Raw genomic sequence first — 27,624 nt, 5'->3', positions numbered from 1 at the left:
AAAAAAAAATCAATAAACCACCAAAGGAATAAAAACAAGAGAACAAAAAACACAAACTGCATAAACTAATAGGAACAATTGCCAAAAAAAGGAAATAAGTAAGAAGAAAAGTTTCAACATAATTTAAAAAGGAAAAAAGACAAAAGAAAGATAATGAGAAAAAGAGAGAGGAAAAAAAACACAGCATCTGGGGAGGGGGGCTATGTGAGAAAAGAGCAAGAGTAAAAGAATAGTAAAGAAAAAATGAGAAAACTGCAGAAGGGAAAACACATAGGAAGAACCAAAAGAAAAAAGAAACGAACCAAGAAAAGGGAAGAGAAACAAACAAACAAGAAAAGAACCATGGAAGGGAAACAAAAACAAAAGTGTGTGGAGGTGCGTAAGGCATGGCATCCAAGCTCTGTCAGGGCACAGATCAGAATGGAATTCCTACTGGTCAAGAAGGCGGGTGGAGGCAGAGGATGGCCACATCTCTGCTCACCAAGAGAGTGTGGGGTATAAGTGCAACCTTCTGGTTAGCAGTCAAATGCCTTAGGCACTATGCCACCAGAGCTCCTGGGTATTAGAGTAACAAGGGGAATATCACACCTTTCTAGTTGTCAGCCTCCAGTGCGGTTTCTTGTGCTGTCCTTGGCAAGCAGAGCCTATTCTTAGGCACTGTTCACAGCAGAATGCCACTTGCATATATTCCAAATGGCCACGTTGCTAGCAAATTTTAAAGAAGGCTGTGCCATCAGGTTGTCAGCCACCAGTGCAGTCCTTGCTCATGCAGTCCTTAGTGACCACAGCCAAATCTTAAGTTGCTGCCAGAGTGGAATGCCACCTGCAAATATTCAAAATGGCTGTGCTCAGGATAGTCCTTAGTCCCCAAGTTCTGTCTCCTTCTTCACTGTTTTCCTGTAGTCTTAATTCCTCTTTGCCATGTAACAGAAAATATTCACAGACTCTAGGGATTAAGGCATATTTGGGTAGCTATTATTTTTCCTACCACAACTAATAAACAAAGGAGATAACATTGAATTTAGAGATAATTAATTCAAAAGTAAGCATAAAAATAGGAAAAATTGAAAGAACACATGGCACAAATAGAAAATAAATACTAAGATGGAAGATTTGAATCAAATCACATTATATGTAAATTATCTAAATACTCAACTAGTAGAAAGACACTAATAGGCAGTATAAAAAATACCAACAAGATATATGCTGTTTGTAAGAAGCTTTGGTGGCCTAGTGGGTAAGGCATTTGACTGCTAACCAGGAGGTCGATGGTTCAAACCCACCAGCTACTCTGCAAGAAGATGAGACAATCTATTTCCCTAAAGCTTTATAGTCTTGGAAACCCAATGGGTGTCACTATGAGTTGGAATTGATTTCATGGCAGTGGGCTTGGTTTATATGCTGCCTATAAGAAATTCACTTTAAATATAAAGACATAAATAGATTAAAAGGAAAAGGGTGGGAAAAGATATGTTAACTTAATCAAAAGAAAACTGGAGTGGCTATATTCGTATCAGACAAAACAAATTTCACCATGGGTAAAGAAGATGTTTTTGTAATGATTAAAAGGTCAATTCACCAGAGACTATAATAATTCTAAACATGCTCTGGTACACAGTGCCTAAAGCATTTGACTGCTAACCAGAAGGCTGGGGGTTCAAACCTACCAGACACTCCTCAGAAAGAAAACTGGGCAATCTACTTCTGTAGAGATACCACCTCGGAAACCCAAGGAGGGGTCACTATGAGTCAAATCAACTTGATGGCAGTGAGTTTGGTTTGTTTTTATACATCTAATAACAACTTCATAAAGCAAAAATTGATGAAACACTGAGAAGAAATAGACATAGTTATAATTGTTGTGGGATATTTTATCATCCATCTCTAAATAGGTGATAAGAGACGCACAGAAAATAGTAATACAGAAGACCTGAATAACATTAACCAACTTGACCTGATTTATAAAATATTTACCCAACAACCAAAAAAAAAAAAAAAACCAAACCTACTGGTCATCAAGTTGATATTGATTTATAGCAGCCCCATGTGTTACACAGTAGAGCTGAGGTCCATAAGGTTTTCATAGCTGTAAACTTTACAGCAGCAGATCACAAAGCCTTTCTTTTGTAGTGCACTGACATATGAACTGCCAACCTTTCAAATGGTTGATGTTAGTTGCCATCAATTCCAACTCATAGTGACTGCATATATGTCACAGTAAATCTTTGCTCCATTAGGTTTTCAAGGCTGTGACCTTTTAAAAGTAGATCACAAGGCCTGTCTTCTAAGTAACTCTGGGTGGGTTCAGACCACCAACCTTTCAACTAATAGTTGAGAGCTTAACCATTTGCAGTGCCCTTTGTGCAAACCATCTGAATCACTCAAGGGCCTCACTCAACAAATGCAGAATACATATTCTTTTCAAATGATCACAGAACATTCACCAGGATAAACCATATTCTGGGCCATAAAATGGGTCTCAATAAATTTAAAAGGATTTGACTAATAAAATATTCTTTGAATGTAGTGGAATTAGATCAACAATCAATAAATAACAGAACAAATCACAAAAGGACAAATGTTATATGATACCATTTTTATAAAAAATCAAGAATAGGTTTACACACAGAAAGCAATATTCTTTGATGGTTATGGGATGGGAGAGGGATGGAGGGAGAATCACTTACTAGATAATAATAGACATGTTAAAAATTAATGAAACTAAAGATGGTTCTTCGAGAACATCTATCAAGACTAATGAGGAAAACGAAGAGAGCAACATGGGGAGAAAAGAGAGAGGGAGAAGAAGAAGAGAAGAAACAAATTACTGATATCAGGAATGAGAGAGATGACATCACTAGAAGTTCTACAGATATTAAAAAGGCAAAAAGAAATTATGAACAACTTTATGCCAATAAATCTGACCACGTGGAAAAAATGCACAAATTCCTTCAAAGACATAAACTAGCAAAGCTAACTCAACAAGAAATAGATAACCTAAAGAGCTATGTATCTTTTAAATAAACTTAATATGTAATTTAAAACTTTCCCACAAAGAAGATTCCAGGTCCAGATTATTCTAGTAGGAAACATTATCAAACATCTGAATAAACAATGCCAATTCTACACAACTCTACCAAAATGGTGAAGAGGAAGGAATACTTTTCTCAACTCAGTCTGTGATCACAGATTTTCTCTAAACAAAACCAAGAAGGACATTAAAAGAAAACTAAAGACCAGTATCAAGTGTAGACATAGATGAAAAAATTCCTAACAAAAATTTAGTAAATCAAATGCAAAAATAAATATAAAGGACAATACATATGACCAAGTAAGTTTTTCCCAGGAATGAAAGTTGGTTTAAAATAAAAAAATCACTCAAGTTGTTCACCATATTAACACACTGAAAAAACAAAGACTACATGATCATCTCAACAGATGCAGAAAAAGCATTTAACAAAAACTAACATCTTTATGTGATACAAATTTAAATGAAAGTAGGAATAGAAAAGAACTTCTTCCATCTAATAAAAGACATCTTCAAAAAACCCACAACTAATACCATATTTAATGGTGAAAGACTGAATGCTTTCCCTCTAAGATCAGGAACAAGACAAGGATGTACTTCCATTCAACATTGTACTGGAGGTCTTGGTCAGTTATGTAAGGCAAAAAAAAAGGTATCAAGATTGGAAAAAAAAGTAAAACTATTTTTATTTACAAACAACATGATATAGGAAATCCTACAGAATCTATAAAAAAAAGCTACCAGAATAAGTAAATTTAGAAAGGTCACAGAATACAAGATCAACAAACAAAAATCAACTGTATATCTATATAAGCGCAACAATCAATCATAAAAAGAAATTTTAAAATGTATCAATTACTATAGCATCAAAAATATGAAACACTTAGGGATAAATCTGACAAAAGGTGTACAAGATCTATAAACTGAAACCTACCACATATTCCTGAGAAAAACTAAAGACAAGTTAAATGGAGAGAGATACTGTATTCATGGATCAGAAGACTCAATATTATTATAAGCTACTAGTTCCACTTCTTCCCACACTGATCAATAGCCCCACCAATCCAATCAAAATCCAAAATCTAAACAGTATTTTTTGTCTTTTAGAAATTGATAAGCTGCTTCTAAAATTTCTATGGAATACAAAGCATCTAGAATAGAAAATAATTTTGATAAAGGACAAAGTTGTAAAATTTCTACTACAAGCTTCCTGATTTGAAGGTTTATAAAGATACAGTAATCAAGTCTTCCCGATTTGAAGGTTTATAAACATACAGTAATCAAGTCTGGTATTTGTGTCAAGACAGAGAAAGAGACCAATGAAATGGAATACAGAATCCAAAAAAAGACCCTTAAATATATGTTTGATTTTCAAAAGTGAAAAGGAAATTCAATGGAGAAAGGATGGAAATTGGATGTTGCTGTTGTTGTTACGTGCTGTCCAGTCATCTCCAACTTGTTGCGACATTATGTACAACAGAACGAAACACTGCCCAGTCCTGCGCCAGCCTCATGATCCCTACTATACATAAGCCCATTGCTGCAGCCACTGTGTCTATCCATCTTGTTGAGGGCCTTCCCCTCTTTCATTGACCCTCCACTTTACCAAGCATGACATCCTTCTCCAGAATGGTCCCTTTTGACAACATAACCAAAGTAGGTGAGACAAAGTCTGGCTATTCTTGCTTCCAAGATGAATTCCAGCTGCACTTCTTCCAGGACAGATTTGTTCATTCTTTTGGCAGTCCATGTTACTTTCAGCATTCTTCGCTTAACACCACAACCCAAAAGCATCAACTCTTTTTCAGTCTTCCTTATTCATTGTCTACCTCTCACATGCATATGAGATGACTGAAAATACCATGGCTTGGGTTAGGTGCATCTTAGTCTTCAAAGAGATATCTTTGCTCTTCAGCACCTGAAAAAGGTCTTTTGCAACAGATTTGCCCAAGGCAATACATCTTTTGATGTCTTGACTACTTCTTCCACTGGTATTGATTGTAGAACCAAGTAATATGAAGTCTTTAACAACTTCAATCTTTTCTCCATCTATCATGATGCTGCTTATTGGTCCAGTTGTGAGGATTTTTGTTTTTCTTTATGTTGAGGTATAATCCATACTGCAGACTGTAGTCTTTAATGTTCATCAGTAAGTGCTTCAGGTCATCCTCACTTTCAGCAAGCAAAGGGGTGTTGTTTGCATATATCAGGTTGTTAATGAGCCTTCCTCCAATTCTGATGCCACATTCTTCATGTAATTCAGCTTCTTGGATTAATTTGCTCAGCATACAGATTGAATAAGTATGTTGAAAGGATACAACCCTGATACACTCCCATTCTGATTTTAAACCATGTAGTATCTCCTTGTTATGTTCAAACAACCTCCTGGTCTATGTACAGGTTCCTCATGAGTACAATTAAGTGTTCTGGAATTCCCATTTTTCTCAATGTTATCCATAATTTGTTATGATCCACACAATCAAATGCCTTTGCATATCAATAAAACACAAGTAAACATCTTTCTGGTATTATTCTTTGCTTTGAGCCAAAATCCATTTGACATCAGCTATGATATCTCTCGCTCCACAACCCCTTCTGAATCCAGCTTGCACTTCTGGAAGTTCCCTATCAATATACTGCTGTAACCGTTTCTGAATTTGCTGAAAAGCAAGATTCTACTTGCAAGTGTTATTAATGATATTGTTCAATAATGTTCACATTCTGTTGGATCACCTTTCTTTGGAATGGGCACAAATATTGATCTCTTCCAATCAGTTGGCCAGATAGCTGTCTTCCAAATTTCTTGGCATAAATGAGTCAGCACCTCCAGCATTGCATCTGATTGCTGAAACATCTCAATCAGTATTCCATCAATTCCTGGAGCCTTGCTTCTTGCCACTTCAGTGCAGACTAGATTTCTTCCTTCAATACCATTGGTTCTTGATTATATGCCACCTCCTAAAATAGGTGAACATCAACCAACTCTTTTTGGTATAGTGACTCTGTATTCCTTTCATCTTCTTTTGATGCTTCCTGCCTATAGAATCCTTGCCTATAGAATCCTTCAATATTGAAACTCGAGGCTTGAATGAATTTTTTCTTCAGTTCTTTCAGCTTGAGAAATGTCAAGCATATTCTTCCCTTGTGCTTTTCTAACTCTAGGTTATCGCAAATTTCATTATAATACTTTACTTTGTCTTCTCGAACTGCCCTTTGAAATCTGTTCGGCTTTTTTATTTCATCATTTCTTCCATTTGCTTTACCTACTCTCCATACAAGAGCAAGCTTCAGAGTCTCTTCTGACATCCATTTTGGTCTTTTCTTCCTTTCCTGTCTTTTTAATGACCTTTTGGTTTCTTCATGTACAATGTTCTTGATGTCATCCAACAGTTCATCTGGTCTTTGGTCATTTGTGTTCAATGTGTCAAATCTATTCTTCAGGTGGTCTCGAAATTGAGGTGGGATATACTCAAGGATGTATTTTGGCTCTCGTGGACTTGTTTCTACTTTCTTCAACTTCAACTGGAACTTGCATATGAACAACTGGTGGTGTGTTCCACAGTCAGTTCTTGGCCTTGTTTTGACTGATGATACTGAGCTTCTCCTTCACCTCTTTCCACAGAGGTATTCAATATAATTTCTGTATATTCCATCTGGTGAGGTCCATGAGTACAGCTGCCATTTATGTTGCTGAAAAAAAGGTATTTGCCATGAATACATTGGTCTTGCAAAATTCTATCATGCAATCTCCAGTGTCATTTCTATCGCCAAGGTCATATTTTCCAACAACCAGTGATTCTTCATTTCCAACTTTCACATTCTAATCACCAGCAATAATCAATACATCTCGACTACATGTTTGGACAATTTCAGACTACAGAAGTTGGTAAAAGTCTTCAATTTCTTCATCTTTGGCTTAAGTGGTTGGTGTGTATATCTGAATAATAATAGTATTAACTGTCTTCCTGATACAAATATGGATATTATCCTATTGCTGACAACATTGTACTTCAGGACAGATCTTGAAACACTCTTTTTGACAATGAATGTGATGCCATTCCTCTTCAATTTGTCATTCCTGGTACAGACCACATGACTGATTCAAAATGGCCAATGCCATCTGTTTCAGCTCACTAATGCCTAGGATATTTCTTTATGCATTCCCTTTCATTCTTGACAACTTCCAATTTTCCTAGATTCATACTTCATGCATTCCACGTTCCTATTTAATGGATGCTTGCAGCTGTTCTTCCCTTTTTGAATCATGACCCATCTGCAAATGAAGGTCCCTAAAGCTTTACTCTATCCATGTCATTAAGGTCAACTCTACTTTGAGGAGGCAGCTTTTCCCCAGTTGTATTTTGAGTTCGTTCTGACCCAAGGGACTCATCTTCCAGCACTGTATCACACAATGTTTTATGACTATTCATAGAAAACTATTCCTAGAAACTCATAGTAATGTATCAGACAGTGTTTCCCTGCTATTTATAAGGTTTTCACTGGCCAATTTTTTCAGAAGTCGACAGTCCTGTCCTTCCTCCCACTCTATCCTAGTCTGGATGCTCCACTGAAACCTGTCCAGCATGGGTGACTTTGCTGGTATTTGAAACACCAGTGCCATAGCCTCCACCCTCACAGCAACACACTACCCACCACAGTATGACAATCCAACAACCCAACACACAGCATGTTAAGGAAGTATCACATTACAATTCAGAATCAGGAAAGACTCAGGATACGGTTTTTCAGTCAGGACAGCCTCCTCTCAGCAGTGCTTTCAGGCAGGCTTCCTCCTGGCCCTCAGCCTTTTGGGGCCCTCAGGTCTCTTGGACCAACCCAGTCTCTGCTATATTCAGGTAAGTTTTACAAAGCTTTTTATCTCCACTAGTAAGGAGCTCTGGTAGCATAGTGGCTAAGACACTTGCCTGCTAACCAGACGGCTGGCGGTTCAAACCCACCAGCCACTCCTCGGAAGGAAGGTTGGGCAATCCTACTTCCGTAGTGATACTGCCTCGGAAACCCAAGGAGGGGTCGCTATGAGTTGGGGCCGACTCGACGGCACACAACTAACTACTACAACTAACTAGTAAGTGCCCAGAGGCACCCCACTCTGCCAGAAAGCTTCCTGCCCAAAGGTGCTCAGCTTTTTCACTCTATGGGTCAGTAAGCCTAGCTCCACAAAGTGCCCAGAAGCACTCCACTTCACCAGCAAGCCTCCTGCTTAAAGACACTAAACTTTCTCACTCCATGGGCCACGAAGCCCACTGCGCTAATACCAGTCTCCTGGTTCTGCTGCCTCTGCTGCTGCTATTTCTCTGCCATTGCTTCTCATCATCCCTCATCACCAGTGTTATAGCTCACTCTCTCTGTCTCCTGAGTCTAGGAGGTTCTCAGTGCAGGGATCTCAGGTCCAAAGGACCTACTCTTTCTCGGTGGTAGTGAGATCCCCCCTGCCTCTGGAATAGCTCATTTTAAGACTAAACCAAACAAACCAAACTCACTGCCACTGAGTCACTTCTGACTCACAGAGACCCCCATTTGGTTTCTGAGGCTATAAATCTTTACAGAAATAGATTGCACAGTCTTCCTTCTGTGAAGCAGCTGGTGGGTTTGAACCACTGACCTTCCAGTTAGCAGTCAAGTGCCTAATTCGCTACACCACAAGAACTCCTTATTTTAAGCCTAGCAGGATGGCAAAACTAACCAATCCTCTCGTTAGGGTTCCATATACCTTAATTGCATGTTCCTACCACCTTAGGAGTTCCATATAGCTTATTGGCATGGTTCCACCTAATCACTTTGTGGGAGTTACAAGAGCATTGCTAGAAAGGCCATATGAAAGCAATCTATCACATCTCCTGGCTTTTGTAGCCATGGTTCTTCCATATTTAGAGGATAACTTCCCCCTCCCAATCATTTTAGCAGTCTAATACGCCAAATAATGAACAAATAATCCAAGAAGCTGGACTATATGAAGAAGAATGTGGTATCAGGATTGGAGCAAGACTCATTAACAACCTGTGATACGCAGATGACACAACTTTGCTTGCTGAAAGTGAGGATGACTTAAGGCACTTACTGATGAAGATTAAAGACTTCAGTCTGCAGTGTGGATTACATCTCAACATAAAGAAAATGAAAATCCTGACAACTGGACCAATAAGCACCCATCACAATAAATGGAGAAAAGATTAAAGTTGTTAAAGATTTCATATTACTTGGTTCCACAATCAACACCAATGGAAACAGCAGTCAAGACATCAGACAACGTACTACGCTGGGCAAATTTGCTGCAAAAGACCTCTTTAAAGTGCTGAAGAGCAAAGATGTCTCCTTGAAGATAAAGGTGCACCTAACCTAAGCCATTGTTTTAAAACTGTGATTTGGGTAATAGTTACAGAGCAAATTCACTTTCCATACAGCAGCTCACGTACACTGTCTCATTACATTGACTGCAATTTCCCACAATGCAACAGCTCCCCTTCCACTTCCTCCTCATAGTTACTTCTTCCTTGTGTCCTTCCCTCCCATGTACTTCTGCCCCTGGAACTGTTTCCCTCTGCACACATAGCTCTTCTACTCTCCCATGATTGAGCTTTCCAAGAAGTGTATCTACTAATGTAATGTTCAGCTCATATGCCTGTCTTTTGTCTGGCTGGAAGCCAGAGGAGTGGGTTCAATTCCAGACCTGTAGGGCAGCTAGGGGCCACAATATCAGTGCTTCCATCAGGTTCTATCAGACCAGCAAGTCTGGTCTCTCTTTTTTTTTTTATTTTTTTAATGATTTTTATTTTGTTCCACATTGCCCTCCTACTCTATCCAGGCTCTTGTATAGATCCCCCTCCGAGTGGTTGACAGTGGTAGCCGGGCAACATCTAGCTCTTCTGGCCTCATAGTCATATAAGCTGAGGATAGTATGGTGTACAAGCCATCATCTCATATGCATGTGAGAGCTGGACACATAGACACATGAACAAAGAAGACTGAAGAAGAATTGATGCTTTTGAGTTGTGGTGTTGGCAAAGAATACTGAAAGCAACCTGGACTACCAGAAGAATGAACAAATCTGTGCTACAAGAAGTGCAGCCAGAATGCTTCTTGGAAGCAAGAATGGCCAGACTTTGTCTCACCTACTTTGGTCATGTTGTCAGAAGGGACCATTTCCTGGAGAAGGATATCATGCTTGGTAAAATGGAGGATCAATGAAAAAGGGGGAAGGCCCTCAACGAGATGGATTGACACAGTGGCTGCAACGATGGGCTCAAGCATAGCAAGGATTGTGAGGATGCCACAGGCCTGGGCAGTGTTTCATTCTGCTATGAGTCAGAGCCAACTCAACAGCACCTAACAACAACATAAGCCAAAGGAGCTATATCTGTTGTCCTCCAAGAAAAGAAAAGGACCATCCCTGGAGCAACTTGGAAATCAGCAGTACTGTCAAAAGGAGCAAGAGAAGGAGAGCTGCCTCAATTTCAAAAGCTAGGGCCACAGCCTGCTGGATTTCAAAAAATGGGGCCATGGCTCTCTATATTTCAAAGAGTTGGATCTTTGCCAACTTGGTTCCAGAGTGTGGGGCTACTATTGCTGGGGGGTTGGGGCTGCCACTCATATGGACTGGGAGAATGTGGCCACCTATAGCCTAGGGAACAGTAGTTACCATCCCCCATGGGCCTAGGAGGCAGAGCTGAAACCCAGGTCCAAAAGGTCTTCACCTAGAATTCAGTGGACATGGATAACACTTCTGAAGGGTGGGGCTATTACTCAGATGTCTTGCTAGTGTAATTTTTCTCTGCTTGGTTTGGAAGTTGCTCAGTGCCTGTTATCCCTTCTTTCCATTTGGAATGGGAAATGTCTACCTGTATCTATTCTATCACTGTACTTTGGAAGCAGGTAAGCTGTATTCTGGATTTCAGAGATACATAGATGAAAAAGAATTCTGCATATGAGATGTTGGACTTTGAGTCAGTTTAAGGCTTTTAGGATAATATGATGGAGTCAGTGTGTTTTACATATGTCATAGACATGGATTTTGGAGGTCTAAAGGGTAGAATGTTATGGATTGAAATGTATCCCCCAAAAATATGTGTCAACTTGATTAAGCCATGATTCCCAGTATTGCATGGTTGTCCTCCATTTTGTGATGTGTTGTAAATCTGAACCAGTATGCCTGTGGTGACAGTCTCCCTTGGGAATCAGATATCTATTATGTTAATGAGGTAGAATTAGGGTGGGATGCATCTTGAGTCACTGACTTACTAAAGAGTGTGACTCAAGTAAACACCCTTAACTCTAATCACCATCCTTACCACCCTTATTCAAGTCAAGCCTTACTTGAGTCACATCTTTTATCTTGTAAGAAATAAAATGAGAGAAGCAAGCAGAGATAGGGACCTCAATAGTAACTGTAAAAATGGTGTGGCATGTAAAAGCTAAAACTGTATTCTGAGCTACAAGATCAAAAATATGATCCATGAAATAAAATATCGATACACTGGACTTCAATGAAACACTATTCAGCAATTAAAAGGAACCAACTATTGATGCAGGAGCTCTGGTAGCACAGTGCCTAAGGCACTTGACTGCTAACCAGAAGGCTGACGGTTCAAACCCACCAGCCACTCCTTGGAAGGAAGGTTGAGCAATCTACTTCCATAGTGATTCCACCTCGGAAACTCAAGGAGGGGATGCTGAGTAGGGTCCAACTCGACAGCACATAACAACAACAACTGATGCATGCTACAAGATGGAAGATCCTCAAAAATATTATACTAAGTGAAAGAAGCCAGAAACAAAAGACTACATAGTGCATGATCCCATGTCTATGAAATGTTCAGAAAAGGAAAATTTATAAGACAGCAGATCACTGGTTGCAGAGGGCTGCGATTGGGAATAAAGATAGCATGAGGGAACTTTTGGACAAATGAGCACAAGACAACTTTTGTGGTTAATAGATATGTTGTGAAACTGGATTGTGATGATGATGTACAACGTTATACATTTACTAAAATTACTGAATTATATGCTTAAAAGGGGTGAATTTTATGGTATATAGATTATACCTCAATAAAGTTAATAAAAAGAAAAGAGTACCTACAGGTACTGTAAAAATGGTGTGGCACATAAAAGCTCTCAGCTATTAACCAAAAGGTCAGTGGTTTGAACCTATCAGCCACTCTACATAAAAAGATGTGGCAGTCTGATTCCATAAAGATTTACAGCCTTGGAAACCCTGTGGGGAAGTTCTATTCTGTTCTATAGGGTAGTTATGAGTCAGAACTGGCAATGGGTTTTTTGGGTTTACTGTATGATCCTATCAATAGAAAAATTTATAATGCTCTAAAGTGTATCCGTGGTTGCCTAGAGATAAGGGAGGGAATGGGAGAGAGGGATTATAAAGTGGCAGGAGGAAACTTCCGGGGTGATGGATATGCTCATTATGTTTTTTGCAGTGATAGGTTTTAAGGGTACACACATACATTAAAACATCAAACTGTATACTTTAAACATGTGCTGTTTATATCAATTATACTTCAATAAAGCTGTTTTTCAAAAGTATGGTATTCACAGAAGCTAACATTGTTGCTGGAGTGGGTGGTACAAGGGGGCAAAAGAGCCAGTCATGCACCCAAAAATGTATTTTTAATGGCTGCATAATGTCCACTTTCCCCTTATTGAAAAGACTGTGAAATAGGACCAAACGCGGGTCTCTGCCCAGTGTGCAGTCGGGCCAAAACAGTTTACACACCAAGTGATTAAGAGGAAGAGAAAATTATTTATTGCAAAGCAGCAATGCAAGGAGGCAGGGGTTCCCGTACCTAGATCTGACTCCCTGAAACGCCGTCGAATTACAGTTTTATAGGTTTCAGAAGAGAGGGTTATGCATATTCATAAAAATTTCAGGAATTTGGGTGTGAGATGGTTGACGACTGGCTGAAATTTCCTTTGCCTCGGTTTAAAGGGACAATAGCGTTTTGATCCAGTGTGCTTGCTTACTGGATGAGTCACACTGGCTTCCTGTCATCAGTTGATGGGGCTTAGGCAGAGGGGAGAGTGTTAGTTCCCAGTAACTTTGTTCTTCTCTGTCCCACCATGCATATCTGCGGGCCAGAGTTAATTTTCAAGTTGGTTTCTAAGACATATTAACGCATTTATCACCTGTGCCTAAGGAAATAGCAGGAAAGAATGTTTTTTGTTCCATTCAGTTCTTAAGGAACTGAGCTTACTGTATTTACTCATCTGTCTCCAACCAGAGTCCTATGTGTTTACTTATCTGTCTCCAACTGGGGTCCTATTAGTCTTAACCAGGGTGGGGAAACAGTTGAGGTAATTAAGTTTATTTATCTATTCCCATCGGGGTCCTACCTGTTCTAATTATCTGTTACAGCCAGGAGGGGGGAAACAGTTTTGCCTTTAGTTGGTTTCAATTGCTTCCACTTTTCTATTCAATAAATAACATATTATTATTGTAGGTAAAGTCTCTATTTTTTCAGGAGTTATTGCTTTAGAATAAATTTCCAGAAGTAGAACTACTAGGTTAAAGTATGACTATATTAAAGTTAGGCAGAGAGACTTTTATTTCTAAAGCTTATTTATTATTATTTCCTATTTTTAAAGAAACAGGAGGAAAAGACATGGAACAAATATTTTACTTCAAAAACTAAGAAATAATACTGAATTTGTTTAGGGGATGGTATAGGATCAGGAAGGGGACTAGAGTCTTAAGTAGAATATCCTTAGGCAAATTTTTCTAGCACTTGACAGAAATCATTAAAGCTAACACAATTCGGAACAAACCATGTCATAAAAATCATGCCTCTGATGGATATACCTGTTTCTTCTTCAAAGAAACCTTATTCAGAAAAATGAAGGGTTTCAATCTACATTCCTTATCTCTCCATCTCTCTCTCCTCTCCTTCTTCCTCTTCCTCCTCTCTTGCTCCCAGGTCTGGGGCTATCTTTTCCTAATCAAGCAAGCCAGCTCTAGTGATTAATGGTACAACTAAAGATAACAAAACAAAAGCCTCCATCACTATCCCATCTTGAGTAAAAGCCTGCAGGACACACATAGGATGCTTCCACTTATTCTGGCTCTAACATCACAGTCCATGTCGGAACCTACCTTGGTATGACACATGCTACCCAAGTGTCCACTAAATATTAAACAATGATTCACAAAAACTTAGCTTTCCACACTTTGAGACACAACTGTATTAAAATAAAACAAAAATCTACCACTGTGACTAATAAAAATCCCACCCCAAAACAGTGTCTTCCTACATCCTGCTTCTTCCTAAGGCATGGAGTCCCTACAGTAGCAAAGCCAGTGGAGTTTAAAGACAACCCCTGGACCAATTTTCAGCAACCATACCTGAGAACATGGCAGGGTTTATCTTTGTAGCAGTTAGTTACAAAGTCACGTAACACCCACATGAAAGGTTTGGCTTTAGAAAGACTGAGGTGTTCTCTCTACCATCACCATCTTCCAATTTCCAGTCAGCCTTTACAGCATTTCAACCCTTAGCAAGCCAGTAGCTTTCTGTGAAACACATGACTGAGACGATAAACGAACCAACCATGTGGACACCTCTCTGCTGCCTTTATTTCATCAGGGAGAACTCTCATGCCGACTCCAAGTAAGGCCTGCATTTACTTCATATTAGAAGATAAAGGTGTGTTTTGTGGGCAGCAACAGAGAAGAACCTTGTATAATCAAGGACAGAAACCAAGCAAGTTCTGTTTCCCTTGAAATGGTTGTTTGTTTGCAGGTTGTGTGTGTTAATTTTCAGAGTGTTTTGTTGTTTCCTTGCTAGCTTTTTTTTTTTTTTTTTAGTGTTTCCTTTTATGCTTAAAGGAGCTCTGGTGGTATAGTGGTTAAGACATTTGTCCGTTAACCAAAAGGTTGCTGGTTCAAACCCACCAGCCACTCCAGGAAGAAAGATGAGAGATGAGGCAGTCTGCTTCTATAAAGATTTACAGCCATGATAACCCAGTGGGTGTTGCTATGAGTCAGAATCCACTTGAAGCCAGTGAGTTTGGTTTCTTTTCTTTCTTTTTAAATACTTAGACTTCTGAAGTTTTTGCCAGGTTTCCTTTATTCTTCTGACTAGTACTTCCTGACAAATTTGGAATCCCACAAGACCAATTCTTTCCCAGTTTCTCATTCTCAGTTATCAGAGCAGCAGATAGGCTAAAAATTTTTACTGGAATTTTTCAGCCCCAGGCTAAAGGGCCTCTGGCCTTGGTAATTTGAGTTGGGTTTCTCACCCCTCGGTGACCTAGGCCCTCACCAGTACCACAATGTGTACATATTTACTAAAATCTCCCCACTCCCCCGCACCCCCCCAACCACCCTATTCTAATCTATCTTCCTTCCAGAGGAGTGGCTGGTGCGTTTGAACTACCAGCCTTCTGGTTAGCAGTCACATGCCTTAGGCACTACGCCACCAGAGCTCCTATTCTAATCTTCAAATCCTAGGTGAGTGTTTAGTGCATCAAGAGAAAAATAGTTCCCTTGTGTATGTATGACAGAAATGCCTGCAGTTGTACAATTGTAGTATTCTTTTTTCAAAAATATTAGTTCCTATACCACAATATCTTTTCCTTTCTTCCCCCCCCCCCCCCCCTTAACTGCTGCCCTCTTTCTCTTCTAAGAGTTCTGGTTCTTTAAGCTACTTATCTGATTTTTACCATGTGAAATGGGTTTGAAAATGTATTCACTGGATATTTTGTAAGCTAACTTATAAAGCCAAAGGCAGTAGGGTTTTCAGTTGTCAGTTCATTAACAGATCCTTGCTAATTGACAGAACTTGGGCCATGGGGGAAAAAAGTCTCAAAACCCACCATCCCTTAGTTAACACCATTAGGCTGTCATCTCACTCCCTCTCCCCTTCAAGGATGGCCTAAGTCTTTCTATGGAGATTCTGAGAATTTGGACACAAACACACCTTTATCTTCTAATATGAAGTAAATGCAGGCCTTACTTGGAGGCAGCATGAGAGTTCTCCCTGATGAAACAAAGGCAGCAGAGAGGTGTCCACATGGTTGGTTCATTTATCGTCTCAGTCATGTGTTTCACAGAAAGCCACTGGCTTGCTAAGGTTTGAAATGCTGTAAAGGCTGACTGGAAACTGGAAGATGGTGATGGTAGAGAGAACACCTCAGTCTTCCTAAAGCCAAACCTTACATGTGGGTGTACCTAATCAGACCTTCATTTCCTGGGCTAAAAGACAGCACTCCCACTCCTTTCACAAAGCAAGACTGACAGCAATTAATCCTAGTGCCCTTAAGTCCCAGTACCCAATCAACAAGCCTTCACTGCCCTCCTGTGAACAATTCTGAGGTTCACAGTATAAAATGAGTGTGGAGCTTACATCAAACAGTACAAATTTCTCCCTCTTTATATTGAGAAAGGAGAACAAACTAGTGACACTCCTTCCACTCTGGAATTGCAAAAAGTCCACAATACTTGCTCTTGGATACAATATAAGTTATGTTTCCAAAAGAATGAAAAATGCATCCTGACAACCTAATGCTTTTGTAGCTCTGCAGGGATTTCAGGCAAGACAAGAGCAATTTAGGATATAATTTCTTCCACTTTGAATGTACAGTTGCTTGACCTACCTTAGTGAAAACAGTACAAACTAGAAACGAGTGCGGCTAGCCAGTCATCCCTAATCAGAAGAAGATCTGCAATGCATGCACTTCTCTTCCTTTCTCTAGTACATTAAACAGAAGTTTGAACTCCAAATCCTCTCCTAAAAGAAATGCTTAACAGTTAACTAAATACACAAGATGATCTTACCACCCTTTCAGAGCTCTCTCTGGCCTTCAGGAGAAGAAAGAACTCCTATGCATTGCATGAAAGGTAAAATATAACTTGTCTGGATCTGGGGATAACATCCATTTTGCCTCATTTTTCAGCAATGCTTACAGTTCTCAACATGTGAGGCCAAACTGCAATGTCTGTATGCAACACTACCTGCAGCAAAGACCCACTCCCATTCCTGGGGCTCACAGTTCAGTATTCCTCCCCCTTTGTCCACCCACTCTCCATGTTAGCCCACAAAGTTTTTGAGATCCTTTCACTAACAGTAATTTATTGTCACTGCCCGCTGCTCGTAAACAAGAATTCCCCAGGCAACACAATCTAAGGATCTTCCTTTCATTACAGGAGACTGTCAGGTCTAAATCCACCATATTTCTAATTTTACTGGTCCATTTCTAATCTCATTGGTCATAATTATCCTGTAGTGTGCTGGAGCTCACACCGATTCACAAGAGCCAACTGTGTACACATCTCCCAATTCAGCTTTCAGTGACTTCACATTAGCCTGAAATTGGTCAGGGTAGCATTTACACCACAGAAATTGACAAACTCTACAACTCAGAGTTTGTTCTTTGTTCTTTTTTTTTTGGTGGGTGGGTGGGGTGAAGGAAAAAAAGCCAGTTGTTAAAACATTTATCACACTAGAACTGTTATTCCCGTAATGATTTGTATTTCCTCTCCTGTTAGACCCAGCCAACTTTTCTTTCTCCCACAGTCTCCACTGAATTATTTGGAGCTTCTACTCCATGACCAAAAAGTCTGTATTCTGTCATTTCATATATTGTTCCCTATATTCCTGAAAGACAGGTTACATAATTTTCAGAGTCCGATGTAAAATGTAGTGCTACTTGTTCAAAAATTAAGAATTGCAAAACAGCAACAACAGAGCATTAAACCAAGAGTGGAACCTTTCTAAGTGCAACACTTTGCGTAACTAGGCAGATCACATGCCCATGAAGCTGGCCCAGACCACCTATCCATACTTCAGGCTTGAAGATGGGTTGCTATTCTCTTCATTACACCTCCCCAGTGCTCCTTCCAAACCATTACTCTTGTATCTTCTTAAAAAAAAAAACCTCTTCTCCTTTGTCATCTTGCTGTACTAACTTACTAATCACTCTTCTTACTTTGCTAATAGCTTTGATATCTGGCTCTCAAAATCCCTCTTCAACCCAAGTCCTGCCTGAATAATAAGAGGGTTAAGAGAACAGAATCCGGACTATGTAGTTCGGGCCCATCAGACCACATGGCTTCAAATCTTAGTTCCACCATATACTAGTTGTGTTACTTTGTATATGTTCCTTAACTTTTCTGGTCCCAAGTTCTAAGATTTACAGAACAAGTATACTAATAGTACTTTACAGGACTTGCTGTAAGGATTAAGAGAGTTAATACATGTAAAGGATTCAGAATAGTACCTGGCACATAATAAATGCTCAGTAAACATTAGCTACTGTTGCTATGACCATCATCATAGACTATCTCAATGTCCATACATTGTTGTTGTTGTAAGGTGCTGTCAAGTCAGCTCCAACTCACAGCGACCCTGTGTATGCCCGAATGAAACACTGCCCAGTCCTGGCCATTCTCACAACTGTTGCTATGTTTGAGCCCACTGTTGTAGCCACTGCATCAAACCATCTCACTGAGGATCTTCTTCTTTTTCACCGACGCTGTACTTTACCAAGTACGGTGTCTTTCTCTAGGGACTGGTCCTTCCTGATAACATCTCCAAAGTACAAGAGACTAACTCTCATCATCCTTACTTCAAGGACCATTCTGTCTGTACTTCTTGTAAGACAGACAATTTCAAGACACTGTCCGTATAGATAACTCATTTAACATGTTCTTTGAGCTCAGAGTTCTTTGAGCTCATCGCCAATAATAAATTTCTTCTCTACCCTATTTCAGTAATCCTTTTCCATAACTGCACCCTAAACATGTCACCACCAGAACTGCTCCTCCTCCAAAATCTTAAATTCAAATACCCTATACTCTGACCACTATCTCCTGTCCTTTCCAGGACCCACATTAATTCTTCTACTCACTTCCATCATGTTGTTGTTGTTGTTATGTGCCGCTGAGTCGGACCTGACTCATAGCGACCCCTCCTTGGGTTTCTGAGGCAGTATCACTACAGAAGTAGATTGCCCAGTTTTCCTTCTGAGGAGTGGCTGTTGGGTTTGAACCGCCAGCCTTCTGGTTAGCAGTCAAGGGCCTTAGGCACTATGCTACCAGAGCTCCCCACTGGAACACCTAAATTGCTGAATTTCTATATCTTATCTCAGTGAGCCCCCTCCTATCTTTACCTCTTTCTCTGTCATCTTATATTTTCTCTTTCATCCACTCTCTTGCCAACAGCCTCAATTCCCTTGTCCCAATTTCCTTCTATACAAACTACTCGGCAAAGTTCCAATCTTGGATAAATCAAACTATCAGCATTTTTTTACAGGGTTGCTGAGAGTTACTGAAAAGAACCACACAACTCTAAAGATCAGCACCACTGTTATCAATTCATGGTCTCCATTTTCAGTGTTACTCAGCAATCCTTCTATTTCCTTATCCTTACCTCATTTGCCATCTCTATCCTTTATGCCGAGAGCTACAGTGGCGTAGTGCCTAAGGCATGTGACTCCTAACCAGAAGACTGGTGCTTCAAACCCACCAGCCACTCCTTGGAAGGAAGACTGGGCAATCTACTTCTGTAGTGATACCACCTCGGAAACTCAAGGAGGGGTTGCTATGAGTCGGATCCGACTTGAGTTTTGGGTTTTTTTTATCCTTTATGATGGCTATTTCAGACCTTTCCCACTCTCCCCAAACCTCCCTACCCACCCCCACTTCTGCTTCTACTGTCAACAGATGATCTATCCTCCTACTTCAGAGAAAAGAGTGATAAGATTAGGATTACCAGAATTTCCTTCTACTGGATCTATAAAACCACTTTAGCTGCATCTGTATCTACCCACCCCTTCCTGCCTATCACAGTGAAAGAGATGTCTTTCCTCCTACCTAAGGCTTACTTGTGCTCTGTGCTATGGACTCTAACCCCTACTCTATAAAACAGAGGTTCTCAAACTGTGGTTCCCAACCAGCAGCATCAGCATTATCCAGGTACTTGTTAAAAATGTAAATTCAATGTAAAAGGGAATATACCCATGACTATGTATGTTTGGGGGAGCTCTGGTGGCACACTGCCTAAGGCATTTGACCACTAACCAGAAGGCTGGCAGTTCAAAAGCCACCAGCCACTCCTTGGAAGGAAGACTGGGCAATCTACTCCCATAGTGATACTGCCTTGGAAACCCAAGAAAGGGTCATTATGAGTTGCAATCGACTTGAACAGCAGTGAGTTAGGCTTTTTTTGATGTATGTTTGGCAGTTGGTATTTCTACATATGTATTTGTACATGGTATAAGAACATCCATATATATAATAGAGCTAACAGGCAAAGTTATGATAACTTCTTACACATAGCTAAATACTTTGAGGGAGTAAGTTGCTGAGCAGAGCCCATGAGCTCTGAACCATGGTTGCTGGGGACATCAAGCTCAATTGGCATAATATAGTATACAAAAACGTTATTTTATATCCTACTTTCGTAAGTAGTGACTAGGGTCTTTTTTTAAATTTTTATTGTGATTTGGGTGAAAATTTACAGAGTAAATTCATTTTCCATATAGCAACTCGTACACACCTTGGGAACCCAAGGAGGGGTTGCTATGAGTCGGATCCAACTCGACGGCACATAACAACAACACATACATATTACCTGCATGCTCAAGTGGATCACTTTCTCTTTTGTGTCCCTACTGTAGCGTGAACATAAACCTATTAATGCAATAATAATACACTATTATAAATACCTATTTTCATGTCTGAGTCCTCTCTAGACAGTAAACTCCCTGAGGGCATGAACCATGTCTTGTTTACTTTTGTATCTCTAGTCTTTATAGACCTGACATTGATAACAGGTTTCCATAAATGTTTATAGGCATATTAAACCCTATTACAGTAACTCCAATATTGCACTGACAGGTGTTTTCCTTAAAATTAAATCTGGACTCCAATTCTAGTTATGCTATTCATTAGTGGCACGCAGGCTAATTGTTTAACTTCTTTGAGCCTCAGTTTCCTCATTAGCAAACCAGGGCTAATAAAATATGTACTTGTAAATAATGTTATGAAAAATTAAACAAAATTATATAGTACAATGATTAGCACACACAGTGCCTGGCATGTAGTAGCCTCCTCACTCTGGCTTCAACTAGATAGAAACAACTAGGACAAAACAAATACAAAATAAGTCACAGCAACCAAAGGAGACTGAGCATGGAATGAGTCATTCCTTTTAATCATTTACCCAAGAAGATAAACAATGAAGAAGCATAATAAGCAGAATAAACTCCACTGGTGGTAGCTCCCTGGGCATACCCAGCTTGGTGAGAATTTACCCCAGAGACCTCTTGAATAATAGCCACATCTGGCTCCCTAGCCCAGCAGGTCACGTCTTAATCTGCAGTACCAGCCATGGTTAATTCAGAGTGGAATAGAACTACCTTACAAGGAATGTGTTTACAGGCGGGTGATGGGGGAGGAGGAGGAGAATTTGACTGCAACCACATCAATCAAGTGTTTTGCAATCTGGCAGAAAACACTGCAGAACCAATGGTAGAGACTAACACCCACACAACTACACTTACCTGTAGCCAAGAACCAGCTCAGACTAGATAATGAGCAGCTTTCTGCCATTACCAAAATGATAGTCAGACTTAGATAGAGTGAACATCTCTAAGGTCAAATTATCCTCGCACCTCTAGGCAGCACCAGCTAACACGACACCAAGCTGCTTTATACATACACTCTTCAGCCTATAAGCACTGCCCATAAACATCAGCTTCACTGCTTTGAATGCCAAATGCTGGAGCAGATTTAACAATTCTTCTGTTCCTTCTTCATAATATGCTTACCTCTGCAGAGTCACTGGTAGTCAGATCACCTAGTTCCTTGGAGTCATCCTTTATAAAATGCGTGACTACAGGTGTAACTACTTCTTCACGGGGACTAGCTCTCTTCTGAAGTTTCCTGATTATGCTGTGCTGGTCACTGGAAGATACAGCAGGTATGAGTGGCGCTCTGGGTGGGCTCTGCCTCTTCCAAGATGCCCTGCTCCAACCTAGCCCCAGAAGATGTAGTACATCATCTTCAGGTGGAAAGCCCAAATCATGTGCAGTTTGGAATTTTTTTAAAAACACCAGCACGGAATTGGAAGAGTCTGTCCTAAAAGCCCGGCAGCTCTGGGGCCTGCTGCAGTCTGCCTGAATGCACATCCCTTCTAGCCACCAAAAGGCATGGCAGGCAGAGTCCTGACAGCAGGCAGCCCAACATGACTGGAGAGAGGGGGTTCCTTCAAGAAGCCGGAGGTGATTTTCTCCCCCAGATCTCAGGCCAACTCCAAACTGTGTCTTCCCCTGCTGGCACCTGCTCTCACTGGCATCTAAAAACAAAGAATGAAAACATTTTAAGATGAAATAAAAACAGAGACTACTGTTCCGTAAGGAGCCCTGAACACTAACATTTGAGGCTATTTTGAAGACTGGTTTTTAAGAGGGTGGGAAAGCTGTCTAGTGAGTGGAACAGAGGAAGCAAAAAAAGAGTATCTTTTGGCTTAGGATATTTTAGCTTGTATAAGCACTGCTCCACATTTGCTGTTGTTCTCTTCTCAATGGGTTCCCTCCACACAAATCTTTACACAGAACCCAGTTCATGAAAGAGATTAAAGAGGACCTATTCTAACTGAAGCATATGGGAGAGTCAGAGGAAGCATCTCCCACTCATGTCCACAGCATTCCTCAGGGACGGTGTGAGGACTATGGGACCAGTGGACGAGATAGCTGAACAAGCTAGAATATTTATTTCTCCCACTGAGCTGGCAGCAACATTAAGCAGAGTACTCTTGACCTTGTGCAAATTACAGGTACATTCATCTTCTAACCAAATGTTTGCCAAAGTCAGATACTTTTGCACATCACAGCATCAGCCAGAATAGCAGTCAGACCAAAAATGTTAAATGTGAGAGGGACTCTGCTTGAAGGAACTTCCTAATGACAAGCCATTTCATGATAAGAAATAAAGGAACATACAGGCAAGTGAGTTAAACATTTACCTCAAGTAGACACACACCCTGGAGAGAACAATCATGGGAGAAGGAAGGGCTGCTTATGCACAGGGAGACAGCTCAGGGCGCAGAAGAGTATGGAGGGATGGACACTGGGAAGAGGTAAATATGGGGAGGAAGTGGGAGGGGAGCTGTTGCATTGTAAATTTTGGTCAATGACATGAGACAAAGTATATGCGAACTGCTGTATGAAAAGTGAATTTACTCTGCAAATTTTCACCCAAATCAAAATAAAATTAAAAAAGAAATAAAGGAACAGAAGTACAACAGGCCTACTGTTGTTAACCTAGATAACATAGTCTAAAAATCTGGCTAATGCAGCTTATGGATAAACTTTAGGCTGTTGAATTACCTCAGGCATGGTATTGATTTTCTTGAAATATTCCTTCACCTTTGTTTGCTCAGATAAAGTCACAGCACGTTCTAAATGAAAGTTGTTATACAAAGTTCATTTGAAGGCATAATCGGTGTATGTCACAAGCTGTGATCAGTTATCCAGGGCCAGAACTGGGGTAATGCCAGAAAGGCACCTCAGGAACAAAATTTAAGGCAAAAGTGCAGGGTTAAGCAGAGGGCATGAACAGATATTTCACTAAGAAAGACATTCAGGCAGCCAACAAACACATGGCAAAATGCTCACGATCCTTAGCCACTGTTGTTGTTGTTAGGTGCAGTTGAGTCAGTTCTGACTCAGAGTGAACCTACATACAAGAGAACAAAACCCTGCCTGGTCCTGCACCATCCTCACAATCATTGCCATGCTTGAGCCCACTGCTGCAGCCACTGTGTCAATACATCTCATTGAGGGTCTTCCCCTTTTTCTCCATTAGCCATTAGAGAAATGCAAATCAAAACAGCAATGAGATATCATCTCACCCCAGCATTAGTAGCAAAGGTCAAAAAAACAGAAAACAACAAATGTTGCTGAGGGTATGGAGAGACAAGAATACTCATACACTGCTGCTAGGATTGTAAAGTAGTACAACCATTTTGGAAAGTAGTATGGTACTTCCTTAATAAGTTGGAAACAGAAATGCCAACCCAGCAAGCCCACTACTAGGAATATATCCCAAAGAGTTGAGATTCAGGACATGAATAGATATATGCACACCCATGTTCAACATTATTCACAATAGCAAAGAGATGGAAACATAGTCCCCTGATCCCATCATGGGAACAACCACATCACAACAGCTCAAACCACACAGAATTGTGGTCCAGCCAAGTTGACACACAGCTCCAATTATCACAGTCCACCCCTTGTCAACTTGACAGTTGTACACATCTTCTTAATCATATATAATCTCTAAATAAGGACAATTATAAAGTCATATTTGTGCCTAACATGATACATTAACATACATACAACGAAAATGCATTAACCTTATTTACATTTCACAGTTCATAACAGAAGGAAACAAAAATATTTGATGCACATATACATTGAAGAAATATAACAATCACAGTCCTCATTTCTGCAGCTGGTCACGTGGTCATAGCTGATATTCATAACTACATTCTTCCACCACCCATTCTATATTTCCCTTGCCCTCAGCAAGCACCTCAGCTGGTCGTGGTTCTTTGCTGGGTGGGGTGACCCAAACCTTTGTTCCTGAAGGGTCTGGGCCGTTAGCAGTCATATCAGAATTGGGTTGCTGTAATTTTCCATTGACTTTAATCACAGGGCATGGTAGTACTAAGAGATGTCCTAAAGAATCTCCTGTATTCCAGACATATTCTTCTTTACCTCCATTATGTAAAGCCAACCCAATTTCCCCTTGGTAATCAGGATCTATCACACTAGATAATACAGTAATGTCCTTCTTTGTCTGTTGATCCAGAGGCATGAGGAAGCCAAAATGGCTGGGTGGCATTCTTAATTTCCAGTTCAATGCAATCAGTATTGTGTCTCCAGGTGGGAGTGTTCCTCCCTTTGGGACTAAGATCTCCAAACCTGCAGAGCATAGGGAAGCAGGGACAGGAAGCAAAACTCTTTTGAGTGAGTCACTAGGGGTAATAGTGAGTGGTACCACTCCTGTTTCCACCCCTTGGTTCCTGGACCCGTGAATCCTGGCTATTGGAGAAACAGAACCATATATTGGACGCTGGTTCAGAGCATATACAGCCTCCTGGAGAACATTGCCCCAACCTTTCAAGGTATTGTCACCTAGCTGACGCCGTATTTGTGTTTTTAAGAGGCCATTCCATCGTTCTATCAAACCAGCTGCTTCAGGATGGTGGGGAGCATGGTAAGACCAGTGAATTCCATGAGCATAAGCCCACTGCCGCACTTCATGTGCTGTGAAATGAGTCCCTTGATCCAAAGCAATGCTGTGTGGGACACCATGACAGTGGATAAGGCATTCTATAAGTCCACGGATGGTAGTTTTGGCAGAAGCATCGCGTGCAGGGAAGGCGAATCCATATCCAGAGTAAGTATCTATTCCAGTAAGAACAAAATGCTGTCCTTTCCATGATGGAAGTGGTCCAATGTAATCAACCTGCCACGATGTTGCTAGCTGATCACCCCAAGGAATGGTTCCATATCGCAAACTCAGTGTTGGTCTCCGCTGTTGGCAGATTGGGCACTCAGCAGTGGCGGTAGCCAAATCAGCTTTGGTTAGTGGGGAGTCCATGTTGCTGAGCCCATGCATAACCTCCATCCCTGCCACCATGGCCACTTTGTTCATGAGTCCATTGAGCAATGACAGGAGTAGCTGGGGGAAAAGGACGGCTGGTTTCCACTGAACGTGTCATCCTATTCACCTTATTGTTAAAATCCTCCTCTGCCGAGGTCACCTTTTGGTGGGCATTCACATGAGACACAAATACCTTTACTCCTTTGGCCCATTCAGAGAGATCTATCCACATACCTCTTCCCCATACATCCTTATCACCAATCTTCCAATCATGCTCCTTCCAAGTCTCAGACCATCCAGCTAAGCCATTAGCCACAGCCCATGAATACGTATATAATCGCACATCTGGCCATTTCTTGTTCCATGCAAAGTGAACAGCCATATGCATGGCTCGAAGTTCTGCCCATTTGGGAGGATTTCCCTTCACCACTGTCCTTTAAGGAAGTCCCAGAAAAGGACTGCAGGGCCGCTGCTGTCCACTTTCGAGTGGTGCCTGCATATCACGCAGAACCATCTCTAAACCAGGCATGAGTTTTCTCTTCCTCAGTCAACTGATCATAAGGAACTCCCCATGAGGCCATAGGTGCAGAGTGAAACAGTGAAGGTAATGTGACTGGAGTGGAGACCACTGGCATTTGGGCCACTTCCTCATGCAACTTACTTGTGCCTTCAGGTCCTGCTCAAGCCCGATCTCTGATACACCACTTCCATTTAATGATGGAGTGCTGCTGTGCACATCAAACTTTATGACTCTGTGGGTCAGACAACACCCAGTTCATGATGGGCAGCTCAGACCTCATGGTGACTTGGTGGCCCATGGTTAGGTATTCAGTCTCTACTAAAGGCCAGTAACAAGCCAAAAGCTGTTTCTCAAAAGGAGAGTAGTTATCTGCAGAGGATGGCAGGGCTTTGCTCCAAGACCCTGCGGGGGTCTGCATTGCGATTCACCAATAGGGACCTGCCACAGGCTCCAAACAGCATCTCTGTCTACTACAGACACTTCAAGTACCATTGCATCAGCCGGATCATATGGCCCAAGTGGCAGAGCAGCCTGCACGGCAGCCTGAACCTGTTGCAGAGCCTTCTGTTACTCTGTGCCCCACTCAAAACTAGCAGCTTTCCAAGTCACTTGATAAATAGGCCGCAGCAACACACCCAAATGAGGGATATGTTGCCTCCAAACTCCAAAGAGGCCCACCAGACGTTGTGCCTCCTTTTTAGTTGTGGGGGAAACTAGATACAATAACTTATCCTTCACTTTAGTAGGAATATCTCGACATGCCCCACACCATTGGACCCCTAGAAATTTCACTGAGGTGGAAGGTGCCTAAATTTTTGTTGGGTTAATTTCCCAACCTCTAGTACGCATATGTATCACCAATAAGTCTAGAGTCATCGATACTTCTTCTTTACTAGGTCCAATCAGCATAATGTCATCAATATAATGGACCAGTGTGATGTCTTGTGGAAGCGAAAGGCGATCAAGATCCCTATGGACTAAATTATGACATAGTGCCAGGGAACTGATATACCCCTGAGGAAGGACTGTGAAAGTATACTGTTGGCCTTGCCAGCTGAAGGCAAACTGCTTCTGATGATCTTTTGAAATTGGTATCGAGCAAAAGGCACTGGCCAGATCAACAGCTGCATACCAAGTACCAGGAGATGTACTAATTTGTTCAAGCAATGAAACCACATCAGGAACAGCAGCTACAATTGCAGTCACCACCTGATTAAGTTTATGATAATCTACTGTAATTCTCCAAGATCCATCTGTTTTTTGCACAGGCCAAATAGGTGAATTAAATGGGGATGTGGTGGGAATCACCCCTGTATCCTTCAAGTCCCAGTAATCTCTGAAACCCCACCAGAGATGCAGTATTGCTTTTGGTTTACTATTTTTGTAGGTAGAGGCAGTTCTAATGGCTTCCACTTGGCTTTTCCTACCATAATA

At 40.9% G+C, this 27,624-nt stretch overlaps 1 protein-coding gene across 1 annotated transcript in view; it reads right to left on the bottom strand.

The window, feature by feature from the left end:
• Window positions 1-27,624, bottom strand: part of KIAA0319L (KIAA0319 like) — a 170,255-nt gene that overhangs the window by 69,442 nt on the left and 73,189 nt on the right. Inside the window, exon 2 of the mRNA XM_007947661.2 lies at window positions 21,824-22,350. Within this exon, the coding sequence (XP_007945852.1) occupies window positions 21,824-22,350 (527 nt within the window). The remainder of the gene's footprint in view (window positions 1-21,823; window positions 22,351-27,624) is intronic.

This window comes from Orycteropus afer, unplaced genomic scaffold (assembly GCF_000298275.1).
Source record: "Orycteropus afer afer isolate SDZICR_OR568_19922 unplaced genomic scaffold, OryAfe1.0 scaffold00192, whole genome shotgun sequence".
NCBI lineage: Eukaryota > Metazoa > Chordata > Mammalia > Tubulidentata > Orycteropodidae > Orycteropus > Orycteropus afer.
Note: the sequence above shows the minus strand (reverse complement) of the source record. Positions and strands in the feature narration are given on the sequence as shown.